At 35.2% G+C, this 13,945-nt stretch overlaps 1 protein-coding gene across 2 annotated transcripts; it reads left to right on the plus strand.

Moving 5' to 3' along the window:
- The first annotated feature begins 794 nt into the window (after positions 1-794).
- On the plus strand, positions 795-12,321 carry LOC143451451 (IQ domain-containing protein K-like). Of its 2 annotated transcripts, none has more exons than XM_076952024.1 (9): positions 795-969; positions 5,766-5,903; positions 8,859-8,984; positions 9,642-9,739; positions 10,074-10,126; positions 10,279-10,362; positions 10,609-10,693; positions 10,942-11,056; positions 12,035-12,321. In XM_076952024.1, the coding sequence occupies exons 1-9, from the start codon at positions 903-905 to the stop codon at positions 12,121-12,123; spliced, it is 855 nt and encodes a 284-aa protein (XP_076808139.1). In that variant the 5' UTR covers positions 795-902; the 3' UTR covers positions 12,124-12,321. The 2 variants fall into 2 exon arrangements, with proteins under 2 accessions (XP_076808139.1, XP_076808138.1); XM_076952023.1 differs by having other exon boundaries at positions 805-969; positions 12,032-12,321.
- The last annotated feature ends 1,624 nt before the right edge of the window (positions 12,322-13,945 follow it).

The following is a 13,945-nucleotide window of genomic DNA, read 5'->3' on the forward strand; positions in this document are numbered from 1 at the left end:
GGTGTTTCCACGGCAGGCGTAGGCTTAATTGATGTTTCTAACATGCAGCTGCAAATCTTTAGATTTTGTAGAAAAAAAAGCTATTCAATTTTGCTTGTTTAGGTTTTGCCATCTAAGTAAACTGCGGTATGCGAAATTAATGTACTTCTTATCAGCATAGATGCTGGAAAACAGCCTGGGAACATACAGTACTAAAAGGAGTGTTCACACGAAGTTATTCCGAGCAAGTTTCCAAATATCAATGGAAAGTTGAAATGTTTGTCAAAAAACAAGTTCATAAACTTCAGTTAATAACTAGAACATAGTTTTACAAGAAAAAATGTAATGGTACCAAAAATACCACCCAGACCGCTACTATTAAATGACCCTCAGCTTAATTTTAACAGGAGTATTTCAATATGTGGAAATTACGAGCAAACGCAAAAGCAGCTACGTCACATTGCAATAAAATCTAAAGAAAGTATTGATTATTATTCTCTACAGGCTCTAAACAGGCAAACGAAACGCCCAAAAAGTCGCAATGCCGCCTGTTGCAAAGGGAGTCCAGGTCAATCAGTGTGCAGGTGTTGTAGAAAAAACACGCACGAGACAAAATCGTTTGTCCAGCGTACAACTCAACATACAAATTTTGTCATAAACAAAATCATTTCGTGGCATGGCAGGAGCGTCAGCTTTTGGAGTCAAGAGTCAGATTTGTTTCTCTGCATATAACGACCTAATTAAAGAACCTCGCCATAGTATTTGTAGTACGATTACATTTTATGATGTTTATGTGCCACGCATGGGCAGCTGGTAACCAAAACAACAAAAACGCCATCGAAATCCGAAACAAGTAGTTGGTTAAGAATAACTGTTGGGCTAAGTGTTGCACTGGTCTTTGCACAGTTTGATTGTGTGAAGTTATGGAGAATCCTGGAAAAGTTTATGGTGAAAAGAAAGTTAAATCTCTTTGGGAACAAATCTGTGCAGGTACTTATTTATTTGGATATATTTAGCCTAACGGTAACAGTTTCTGTTACCTGGACAGTGAACCCACGCCCGATCCGTTTGTTCAACCATTATACATACACGCAAAGGAGGACAGTACCGAATTACTGTCTTCAAACTGAGCGCCTCGCGTCTCTCTAACCGACAGCGGTACTTTTTCAGTAGCGATACCGGATCCTTATACAACAAAGTACCGAATCCCTGTACCGAATTAATTTTTTTATGAAATGGGTAAATAGCCTAGTCCCGGTACTTGGTACTTCTAAAGTGATTGGGCTACTTAAAAGTTTTTAGAAGTACGTTTGTCAAGATTTCATTTTAGTTAAACCTCCCAATTTTTGTGTTTTTTGTTCTTTTTAAATTTACAAATGTCTAATAAAGTTGCAAGGAGTGAGTTCACATTTTTTTGATCTCAAATAACCTTTAGCCGGGTCATAATAACTCGGTAAAAATCGCACTTGCAACAGGATCCGCTGTACAAACAGTACTGTAACCGGGTTACTTCTTCGAAACTACCGAATACCGGAACAATCAGGATATTTCTTACAAGTATCGTTACCAACTGTTCATCTCTGCATACACGGTACAATAGGGTATCATACTAATTACAAATGCAATGCTTACACCATGAATTGTGCACTTTATCGTTTCAGAGATGTCTATTAAAAACAAATGATAGAATATGATTTCCGAGTATTAGCCTTTTTAAAGGCTATCACAATTTTACTGGAAAAAAATTGTATGTTTAATGCTATTTTTCTAATCTAAGTCTAACTTCAATTAAACCCTAAATAGTTTTAATCGAATTTTTGCATACCTATATTCTCCTAATCTAACCACCTGTGTTTAACTATGGGCTGCATAACCTACTTATAGTGAAATAGTCACTCTGTAAATCAAATTAAAGAAGAACTTATCCAATACATTGTTATAACTAGGGCCATTTTTATTTTGACCTAACGAAATTGCTTATTTGTAGAGGCCACATTTCTTCCTCCAGTTACCCAAACGTAATATTTTGTCGAAAAGTCAAGGTGTTTTATGGATTATAAAAAGTGCGTCGTGTTTTTTGGCGATAGATTTAGGTAGCTTGTGTTATTTTGTCCTTGTGAAAAGGGCACTTTGCCTCGATTTTCTCCGCATGGTAAATTCTAATAAACAGCAAATTAAACAGGGAATGCTTGTTGTTGCTCCAATCCAACTTGATGGCGTTTACTTTTCCTGTGGCTTTCAACAAAATACTTTTTATCGCACTTCACTATAACCTCGCAAAAATTGCACCTTAAATCACCCCCGGGAGTTGCATTAAATTCATCAGAAAAATCTCGACAAATCTGTCTAACTTTTGCTGAAGACGATTTAGCTTGCTTAGGCATTTTTGTATTACAGAATGTCAGTAGGCTATTCCTAAAATCCAAACTGTTGATCTTCGAAAATACCACGTTTATGAAGAGGAAGTGTTTTATAAGAATTATTTAAATACGTAACAATGAATAAACAATGGACAATTTGCGATAAAAGTTACTGCTGATCCAAGTGGGCATTGTGACTTATTTCCTGCTTTTATGGGTTAATATGGTTTAATTGTGTCGCAGTTCCTGATTTACAATGCTTCCACGAGGATTTTTACAAGAATTACTCTCAAGAAACACAAAAAGTTTGTAAAAAGCCATAATTTGACAAATTTTGACTGTATTGAAAATTTTGACTTTATTGTAATTTTTGACTTTATTTTGACCTATAAACTTCTTAGAAACAATCCCCTAGGTGCTGAAAACAACTTTATTCTTTGATTCATGGTCAGACGAGGTCCTTAAAAATTTTTGACTTTATTGACTTTTGCGGGCCCTAGTTATAACTAATAAGTTAAGTTTTCTTAAATTATTTAGAATATTTTTTTTCATTTTTAATGCAATACACAGGAGTTAAGCAAGGTTATGTAACTTAATCTTCAAGTGATTTAAGTATTGGTATAAAATGCGTGATAATATTACAAACAATATTTAATTGGCTCAGTAGAATCCCGACTAAAAAATAATGGAAGTCTGCGACAAAAAATCATGCATGCATAGACACAAATTTTGACGTGATGGCATACACTGAAGCCACAATTCTTTGTTTATTTATTTTAATTTGGTATTTAAATCAACAACTTTGCCTGATTTGTCCTAAAGTTGTAAATTCGCGTGAATGTGTAAAATTTTAGCAAGTTGGTGAGCCTCGGGCATGCATGCCAGATTAAAAAGTTTGCTAAGTGCGAAAGGGATAAAACTTAATTGTGCATATAATGGCTATTATTTCATCTTGATTGTGCGGGGGGTTTCTCACCCAAAAACCCAGGGTGCTGTGTGAGTTATTGAGAAGGTCCTTAGCATGACCTACAGTCAAGCGACATAAACTTCGTTTGACCAGGAGCAAATCACGTCCCTTGGCACAAAGTAATGAAATCGTGGCAAATTCACTTTCCTCTTACGTTTTTCTGTTTTTTGGGTGAAAGTGTCTTCTTCTTTTTAGAGTGATTGCAGATTTGGCACAGCAATATTCTACCTTCTCGTTATATACAACAAATTGACTTTTAGCGTATGCGTCGCACGGAATGCACCCTATTGTGTTGTTACAAGGGCATTACCGTGATAAGCTGCCTTTTGACAAGGCAGATCTCTTGATAACTGATCTTGATGAACAGTTCCAAACTCGAGTAAGATCACATGCAAAAAATCAATTAAAAATGCATTTATTGGAAAAATGCACATAGATATATATGTTAACTCGGGTTTAAGTGGCGATGAATGTTTTCTGAGTTAAAGGCATGCAAAGACTTTCCACAGTTCAAGATTAAAATTAAGAATTAAAAAAAAATGATTCAAAAAATCATCACGAGTGATTTGGAGAGACTGTCCGAGGAATTGACTTTACGCAGTCGAGCAGGAAATCATGGAGAACTTTCAACTGTCTCAATCGGCTCCGTTCTCATCCAAGGCAATGCCTACTCTCGGCCAACTCCAATGCAAAGAAACTGGTAGCGAATGGTCGGTTCAGAAGGGCAAATAAGGAGCATGGCCACCTGTCAACATCTTTTACCCTAGCTCAGATCTCTCGACCGCCATCAAATAAATAAAGTGCGGGAAAGCACAAGGACCCGACAATGTTCAAACAGAGTTCCTGGAGCGTTACGGCGCAAAATATCGGGTTTGGATGCATGGTTTCTATTCAATGCGTGGTTTCCTTCACATAGTTGTTCGAAAAATTTGGCACAGGGCAACTGTTGTGGCTATTACCAAGCCAAACAAACCTATGGACAGTTCGAATAGCTATCAGCCCATCTCCCTACTGTATGTACCTTATAAGAAAGACAAACCTAGAAAGACCTCTACTAGCTTAACTTGATGCTGTAGTGGACCCCCAACAAATAAAGAACAAACAGGCTTTAAGCAAGGGTACTCCACTTTCCAACAAATGCTCAAAATTACCATCAACATTGAGAAGAGTTTCATATTGTTTCATATTCAACCACCTTCACCAGCTCAAGAATGGCTTGCCACAAGGTTCATGATCTGCCCACTAATGCATTGTAGCAATATGGTTATCTGAACGACCTAGCACTACCAGTACACCCAAACAAGTGCTGGGAAAAAGTGGAAGAAATTCTATCTAGGGGCATGGAAAGCCTATCAAATTTCTTTTATACATGGAGTCTCAAACGGACCACAGAAAAGACGATCTTAACCCCCTTCCACTTGACAAACTGGGAAGCTAGCTGACAACTGTCCATTAAGTTTATGGAACCACCCTCTTGCATAACCCACATCCGAAATCTTGGTATGAAACTAGGTTGACAGTTGACGAAAGAAAGTATGGAATGAATAGCACATGATTTATTTTTGACATATAACAAAGTTAATAAATTTCTTTGCAAACATATTTACAATTAAATTACTACAGTAGAATTTGGTTAATGCATCCACCTTAGAACCAGTCGATTTTGGATGTCATAAGCGTTTTTTCTGTATGGTCTGGTATTGTAAGATGCAAACCCTTAGGAGTTCAAAATGCAATCACTGTATTGTGTTGTATTTATTCAACACATAGGCTAGAACAAGCAAGACACTTTCGCTACAATAAGAAGACTGCTTTAGCTGCAATGACAAACTGCATTAACTGATGTTCTAAAACAGTCTGCTTGATATATTTGTTCATAATAATCAGTTATTATTTCTTCACAATAAATAGTCCTTTATCCATACAACTTGTTCATTTAGATTTTTGTTCATAATGGGCCATTATTTGAACACAATAAAGGACAATTTGCCTGCATGGGGATTTGAAGGTATTAAGCAGTGGTTCGACGTTTTAACCTGGATTTTTATAATAGGGAATGCACAGGAAAATTCTGTCCCAAGCAATTTGGATATAATAAGCGTTTGGTTATATTAACCATAGATATATTTAGTGGGTTCTACTGCATTGCACATCAACTCGCATAAAATTTAAAGTGATGCAGTAAAATCATTGCAGTGTGTTATGGTTTTTACATGCATATTATTGTTTGCGCGACACTTATTACTGCAAAATGCTAAAATGGCTATGTTTAATGTCTTCTCGAACATAGTCAAAAGACAAACCAACAATAAACAGTTGATTTTCTCTATAATTTGAGTCCAAATGTGAGCCGCACTATCACTGCATAATGTGAGCATTAGCAGGGCTGCCAGCTAGTATATTACCTTTGAAGTGTTTCTTATAAGTTTTTATTTTATATATTATGATCCATTTTGCAGAATTTGCTGCAGAACATGCTGATTTTGAGGACAGAGATTTTGACGATGCTTCATCAATAGCGACTGATGTAACTCAGTTTTCAGCTAGAAGACACACACCAGTTGTATATGGAAAAATGGTTCATCGTAGTTCTATAGGTGACACTATTTATTAACTTCAATTTTTGTTGATATGTACATACAAAATCAGTTAATTGCATATCCATTTTGTAAGAAATTTTATGCGATTATCTGATATATACAAAGATTATATGATAAATACCGACTACTCACTATCGTGAGTAGTCGGTTGCATACCATAAAACTACAATCTAACAAACCTACACAAACTTCACTACTATGATTTGTTACCGATATGTTCTGTATATACCGGGATATGAGCCTTTCAAACCAAAAGTATCTAGCCCAAAAACAGGTGAAGGCTAATATACGCCAGACTTTAACTTTGATCAAAATATTTTATGTCTCACTGGTCGATACAGCGCGCATGCCATTACATGGTTAAAACAACAAAATCAAAGAAATCAAACATGAATTACTCGTTAAAAGTTTGTTTGATTTAATGAATGTATTAATGAATGATTTAATAATTTAATGAATGATTTAATGTCCTTTACGTTATGGTTTACTTATGATGATTTAAAATGTCTCTCTTGTCTGTTATTTCGACTTTGTTTCGGAAATAATGCTTTGATATAAAGAATGCCTCTGCGAGAATGCAATCACCTTCTTTCATCACATAATGTGTCTCAGCTACTTGTGTTGCTACTAAGTATTGCATTGTCTTTTCACCAATGAAGTTAGAAAAGAGACAAACATAATGCAATGCATAACTGTAGTGGAAGACCTACCTTGTAGTTGTAGCAAATGTGCATGTAGAAATCTTCCAGATTTGGTTGACCACAATGTGCAGCATAAAGATTTGCAACAATGTAAAAGTTCCTGCAGAAGATAACCAGCTACGAATTTCAAACTAAGTTATTGCATCACAAAAGACATGACCTACAAATGTTTTTCAGTGGAGCACTTTACTCATGAAAAAATGCAATTAATCGAATGAAAGCAGCAATTGAGTCATAAACATTAAGCGATAATCAAACATGTTCCTATAAGCGGTATGCAATTAACTGATGTTTTTACGTAATGTTAGACAGGATTTGATTCGGGACTTCAGATTTGTATGCAGTAAAATGATATCTGCATTTAACGGTATGCGATTAACCGATTTCGTCTGTACATCCTTCAGGAAGCATAACACTGGTCAACACAATTTTTTGTACCGGAGATGTTTCATCGATTTTGTGGTATGTTTGAGGTGCTGAATCTGAAAATAAGGTTGTTTTTACCAATTGGCTCTATTTTTTGAGATATTTTCAAATCGTTGGTTCAGAAATGGCGAAAAATGGAAAAAATTGCCGATTTGTATTTTTTAAATTTATCATGATGTACAGAACTCAAAGGGCTTTTTGACATGCTTTTGTTTCATTATGTCGGCCAAATTATGTCGAAACCATGAAACCTATGTTGCGATATCGCCACATGTAGGTCACATTCAGCCCACAAAACACTCTTGTTGTGGCCCGGAAGTGCTTGTTGTTGAGTTGAGGTGGCTCAGCAACAGTAAATTTGCCTAAACCTATTATAAAGAAGCACCACTCACATTACAAAGATCAGTGAAAAGTAAATGGAAAGTAGCACAGAAAAGGGCAGAACATGATAAAATTTGTTCTTTATAAATAACTGCTTGTACGATTTTCTTCTATAGCGGACATCAGGACAACCACATTTGAGGCTCCAGCAGTAACCTGCCATCATGTGTTGGTCTCCCATCTTCCTAGCTACCTTTCTTCCGTGGCCTTTATATCCTGGTGAAACCTCTCACCTTTCTCTTTGCAAGATAAATCACCCAGATTTTCAGGAAATCTACCTAAGCGACTGTGGATCAAATGCACTTTGATGCTCATATTTTCTCCCCAGTTCTTGAAAGTTGTTAAGCGTACAATGTGCTAATCCAATGTAGTTTTCCACTTTGTGGTTTCACAAGAATATTTTATGGCAGTAAGCTTAGTATCGATCGTATTTCTGGTGAAATTTCAGCCTATCTTAGGTTTGAGAATGATGGGCCATCAAAAATTTATGGTAAAATTTTTTCAGTTCTCAAACCAGGGAAAAAATTGCAGTGATATTTGATTAAGTTCTCCTTGAGTAAATCGTATAGACGTTGAAAAACTATTGTCATGATTGCTGCAACTACATCTCTACATTACCTCTTATGTGGTTCTTCAGTGTTTGATTTTTAAAGGTTTGGCAGTGACGCCAAGACAGGACCAGGAATGCCTTTGGAGTGCAACACTAGTCACCTCACTGATGCCAAGCCAGGATACTCCCCCTTTTTCTTGTTACGATTAAAACCTGTTAACTTTACTATGAGTGGGCAGCCCAATGTATGCAAAACCTTGGTCACCAAAGTTATCCTTGAAGTATGAAAGAACACTTGCTTGACAAATTTTGTGATGTTTTCACTTTGCTTTTGCTTTGTATGTTCACTACAGATGTAACAAAATGAATCAGGATTCTTGCTGATATTACACTATAGCAGATTAGGATTTGTAAACTGACTTAGCTAAGTTATTAAACGTTTGTGAAGCACTTCACCTACAGTATTTCTGCCACTGAGCACTGTATGATCCACAGTATAAGACTTTGGAATGGAAAGTTTATCAACCTTTCTTGTATCATGCTGTAAAAGATCTTTTAGTCTGGAAAGTGTCTGTTGTTGTTATAACAACATCTAGGTGATAAAATACGATAAGGTGTATAGTTTTCTGATCAAAATGAGGTTTATCCTGTTCCTGAAGTAGTTTTATACCAACTTTATTACAGTATTGTGAATTTATTAAACTCCATAAGGTCCATAAAAATATTAAAACATCAATATCTCAAAAAGTAGAGCCAATTCGGTAAGACCAATGGCATCTTCGGCTTCAGTGCCCTAAACATACCCTAAAACTGTTGAAACATTTCCAACACTGGAAAAAAAATTGTTTTTGTTGAGCAGTGATAATAATTAATCAATTGACAATTTTTTTTCAGATGCGAGTGTCACAGATGAATTTGATGCTGCCATAGGACATCCAGCTGCAGTGGGGCTTACTTTACTTGCAAGACCAAAGCCTCCTCCAACCCCACCACCAAGTCCACCACCAGACCCTAAAACTTGTATGAATAATTAATTTTCATAGTTGGTATACAAATATTGGAAATTCAGTTGTTTTAGCATTTTTAACATATTGCAACTGCAACAGAAAAAAGAAGGTAGTGATAATAAAGTCACAGGAGGTTTACTTATGTCCGCAGTGGATAGATTTTTCTACTACTGCAGACCATCTATATCAATATGTCACTTTTTATCAATGTGGATACGCTCACTGCTCAGCATTATGAAAAATGTAGCCGTATATAATAACATGAGATTGCTAAGAAAGCTAGCAATCTTATGTTATGAAACTATTGCAATTGACAATAAAGATCTCGCTATAATACGACAATGTGACTATATGTGGCGTAGTGTTTTGCCGACCACATAGATATTATATATTTTTTTAAATGTGGATTTAGACTGTATAGTATCATATCCGACCTACAAGACATAGGTTGCTTTCATGTTTCCCATGAAAGCAGATTTATTTGTCTTGAGTTAAAAATGTGCAAAATGAAAACTTGAAAATGGTAGTTTCATACTATATATAACTGTTCCATAATCCATTCCATATACTCTGAAATTGTGTTTGGAAAAACTGGTTCACCTATCATTTAAACACTTAGCCACGCCTGTTTTTCTTTTGTACTAGATTATACTAATTTTTGTTCTACTAGGTACTCCACAGGAATATCTAGAAGCTTATATATTTCCCACTCTTATGCCAGCCATGATTGCAATGCTCAAGCAAGCAAGGCAGGAAAAATGTTTTGATGTAAGGTTAAATTTTTTATTAAGTTTGTTCTTTGTATAACAAAAAGGATATAGGTTTTATTTGTGATTTCTATTAGGCAATGTGATGGTTCACAACCAAACATTAGGGATCAACAAGTTTATAAAAAACATTTGATGTCTAAAATAGGAATGTGCCCACACTTTTAGAAATATTTAACAGTTTGAAAACAATATTTTTTAAGAATATAAAATGAAGAACAGATCTCAAAACAATATTGTTCCATTTTCAAACTTCCCTTATATTATGCAAGCTTCTAACTGTGAGATATATTTGTATAAAATATTGGATGTAATTTTATAATTTGCGTTTACAGAGAAAAAAGTTTCGGTTTAATGGATGTGACTTTCTTACAGAATACCTGTACAAGTATGTTAAAAATTTTTGATCTGTAGCTGTCATTTCAAGGTTTTAGCTTTTTCATAATGCACTTTACAGTATAAACATCAAAATTTGTAGTTTTAGTTTGTAAAAATATAAATTATCTGTTTCATTTTGGTTTCTTGTCATCAACCATATAGAAACAACAAAGGAAAAACATTGACTGATCGAGAATCTGTGAGATTGAGTGAAATTCCCTTTGTAAAAGATTGTCTCTCTGTAAAGTATGTTTAAAGATTAGTGAGTTTGATAATGAGTTAGTTAGATATGCAATATAGTATTTTCATAATGCTTTCAATAAATGTGTCATAATTATATCAATGTTGTGTTGTTCTACTGCTTAGAATGAGAAGTATAACAATGACACATTACTGAAAGTGTTTTTCTGTGCTCACTGGGAATCATAATTAGTCTGTATATACTACAAGTGTTGCGACTTGTGATACGATTGTGTTATTTGGCTCAAACAGTCCCCGTAAACCCTTGCCGTTATCGCTACAATGGAGCGAAGATGAAGCAGCACTCAAGATACAGTCTTACTATCGCGGGCATTTGGTACGTTGCCATGATTAAGTTAATTTTTCATAAAATTAGGTTACAACAATATTGTATTTGTTCTAGCTCTATAGTCTATACCGTATGTATTGGAACCTGTCGTGGGCGTGGCAACTTTCAAGTTTCAATGCTTTTTGCTGAAACCACTTAAATTACATGTTTTATCAATGAAATGGATTAGTATATTTATTTCAAGGTCAAATCATTGTTTACGCGTTTGCTTCATTTTTCATAAACTGATCTTACAGGCACGAATACATCCTGAAGTTGCAGAGTTGCGAAAATGGCAGAAGGAATGGCGAGAAGACAATCGCAGCATTCGCGACCAAGTTGAACAATTTTGGGAAGAACACGAGTCCAAAGGTTAATGCTGAACAGTGTTAGCGTTTAACATTTTTTCAGTGTTTTCTTTAATAACAAATTCTCAGTGTAGCTTTTCGCACATCACCTGAACGTGACATGATAATCTAAATTCCGTAACCGAGTCGGATTCAGGAAATCACTTCACAGTGAAGGGCAGACAAGTTTAATATTTAGGATGGCATGGAAAATTGATTATGGTAAATCAGCCCCACACTGCGGTAATAAATGCATACAAACAGATCTGTTGATAGAATCGATGATTTCCGTTTGATGACTACAGTGCAAAAATGCTACGTTATTTGCGGACAGTGTGTAGAGGGAGCCATAATATTCACGACAACTGTGCCTGTGCGAAGGGCACAAGGGCTCAAATTTCAATTTTTTTTATATGTCAGCGTAATAAAGTGCAACTGCAGTAATCTTTTTTCAGTCAGAAAGTTTATCACAGCAGATCATGTACCTCCAGAGCGCAATAAAATCCCTAAGCAGAATTGTCTAAAGATAACCAAGAACGTAGTTTACCAATTAACAAACCATTAATTAAAATTTTGGTTTACAAGTAATATTACTGGTAAGCTTGTCATTGTCAATGCTTTTGTTTATTAAGCTTTATTCTGTAGTTGCTGAAAACTCAGTGTCCGAGTGACGTTAAACCATAATAAGCGTTACTGTTTACCCAACATTGACACACAAACGCTATTTCAATAATGCATAAACCAAACAAACGTCAAAAATCTCTGGAAGAGTCGTTAAAAACTTTAGCGTATTTCCTTAACTGATTTTTTAAAAGTATGTTTTATAAAAAAAACTGCAGAGACGTCCTTTGAGAAAACTGTTATCTATAGTGCCCCGATCACCTATGCCTTTTCCTTTAAATCCATTTCTGAAGCTTTGTTATAGTTCTTATTTCATATCATAAGTATCTTCATTTCAATTGCGTTTAGTCACTTAAACGTTTTATGTGTTATCTATCAGCAGGTGACGTGGAGCAAAGATCGACCAGCCGAGCGAGCACATCATCTAAGAAGTCGCAAATTAGCAGGAAATCAACACCAAAGCATTCGTAGTTCAAGTCTGAATATTCATGTTTTCGTTTGTTCTTATTGTGCTATTTCCGTATACGTTCGACAAAGTTTTTAATCCTCTACAGGTACATCTAGCATGAATTTGTACACAGACAATTATACCGTTTCATGTTTTCCGCTCAATGTTTGCACTTACTAGAGACTCGCATGTGAGTTACGACAACAAAAAAAGTATCAGGACTTTTTTGCCATTCTCTAGAATGAAGTTTTAAGAGTGTAATGTATAGTAGGCCTATTTGCAAAAAACAATTGTTAAATTCTAACTACGTCTTATCTCGATCTCGGTAATACTGAACGATAATTTCTGCAGTAAACTGAATATATAGTAAAGGCTCGTGAATTTAGCTGCGAATCCTTTAAAATACTTAGTTTTTCAAAATGGTAACAAGAGAAATTACTTTGGTCATCCAAAACAACCTTCCTCTGTAATGTCGCGGCACTTTGGCTTGCATTACATGCTTGCATTGTAAATCTACAAAGCTTCTGGTGGCTGAACCCTGTTAACCAAGTAGGCTAAGCTACATAGTAAATCATAAAAACAAAATATAAGGTGGCACTCTTTAGGGTTAACTTTCATTTGTAGCTCGTGTAGGAGAATTAAATATACAGAACAATATACAGAATAACCGTATACAGAGTGCCACTTTATATTCTGTTTTTCTAGGGTAAATCTACTGAGATTAAGTGAATCCAAGTTCTGATTGCAATGATTTTTTAACTTCTTTAAATGTTTTCGCAATTTGAACGTAACCATGGGTAGAATTCCTCGGCCTTCGAAAAGGTAAACCTAATTTAAGGAACGACGGAATGTTTTCAAGCAGCATGTGTTCTTCAAGGTAACAAATTAAGTTATGAAAAAATGCACTTAATGTTAAATTTTGTTAGTAACTACTTCGACCTAAGGCTACACAATGCACATACAGGTGTTACACTTGTTTTTGCCATATATTTATTGCGTGTCACCCTTGCGGCCGATTACGCTTTTTCGTGCTTAATTAAGCACATGTATCTTTGTCCGATTTGTGTCCGACAGGTAGTCGCACGGTCAGTTTTATATTGGAGCTCCTGAAATGAGCTGGGTCAACGAAACTTGACTAAACCGTTTTTAAATAAAAGATGTGCTTGTAAATCTAAGAGTGAGGATAACAAAACGTGACACAGGTAACATTTATTTAATTAAAAACGCAACATAGAATTAGTCAATCATTCGTTATCGAAAAAATATAAAAAAGACTATAAAACCACCAATAAATTCGAAGAAACGAGTCTGGCAACAGCAACTATCTATTGATCTGATATGCGCTTGAACCATTATTATCGAACACCAACAATCTTAGTGACGTCACATCGTTCGCTCTCTGCAAAGTTTTTTGAAATCGGTTTTGCCAATAACTCGTTAATGACAAAAGATAAAGAAATTTTGTTTATATTTTCGGAATCAGCGTATGTTAATCCTTTATCATAAAATGGGTAGAAAATGATTTCAGTTCCCCTTTAATATTTTTCAACTTTTCAATATTTTTTGATGAACTGCAAAGTGTCATCTCATATCTTACTTTTTTATTATCTACTGTATTTTATAGTGATTAAAACACTTAATTGCTTTTTTCTCAAATGTATCGTGTTGTCCATTCATTTTTGTTTCCTCCTTTAACAATGCATGCCGTTATGCTAGTCCAAAACTAATCGTGTTTTTTGCTAATAATTATGTTATCACTTTGAGCCGTTTTTGCATTAGTTATCACATTAGAACTATACTTGGTACTTACAGTCAACTTTATCTCTACCCAAACTAAAGTTAATT

Source organism: Clavelina lepadiformis, chromosome 4 (assembly GCF_947623445.1).
Source record: "Clavelina lepadiformis chromosome 4, kaClaLepa1.1, whole genome shotgun sequence".
Taxonomy (NCBI): domain Eukaryota; kingdom Metazoa; phylum Chordata; class Ascidiacea; order Aplousobranchia; family Clavelinidae; genus Clavelina; species Clavelina lepadiformis.

What these genes read in the sequence shown, in the direction of transcription:
- LOC143451451 (XM_076952023.1), top strand. Translation starts at nt 903, where the DNA reads ATGGAGAATCCTGGAAAAGTTTATGGTGAAAAGAAAGTTAAATCTCTT. An exon ending in GGTTCATCGTAGTTCTATAG is followed by an intron (nt 5,904 to 8,858) that starts GTGACACTATTT and finishes ATTTTTTTTCAG; the next exon opens with ATGCGAGTGTCACAGATGAA. An exon ending in AAAGATTGTCTCTCTGTAAA is followed by an intron (nt 10,363 to 10,608) that starts GTATGTTTAAAG and finishes TGGCTCAAACAG; the next exon opens with TCCCCGTAAACCCTTGCCGT.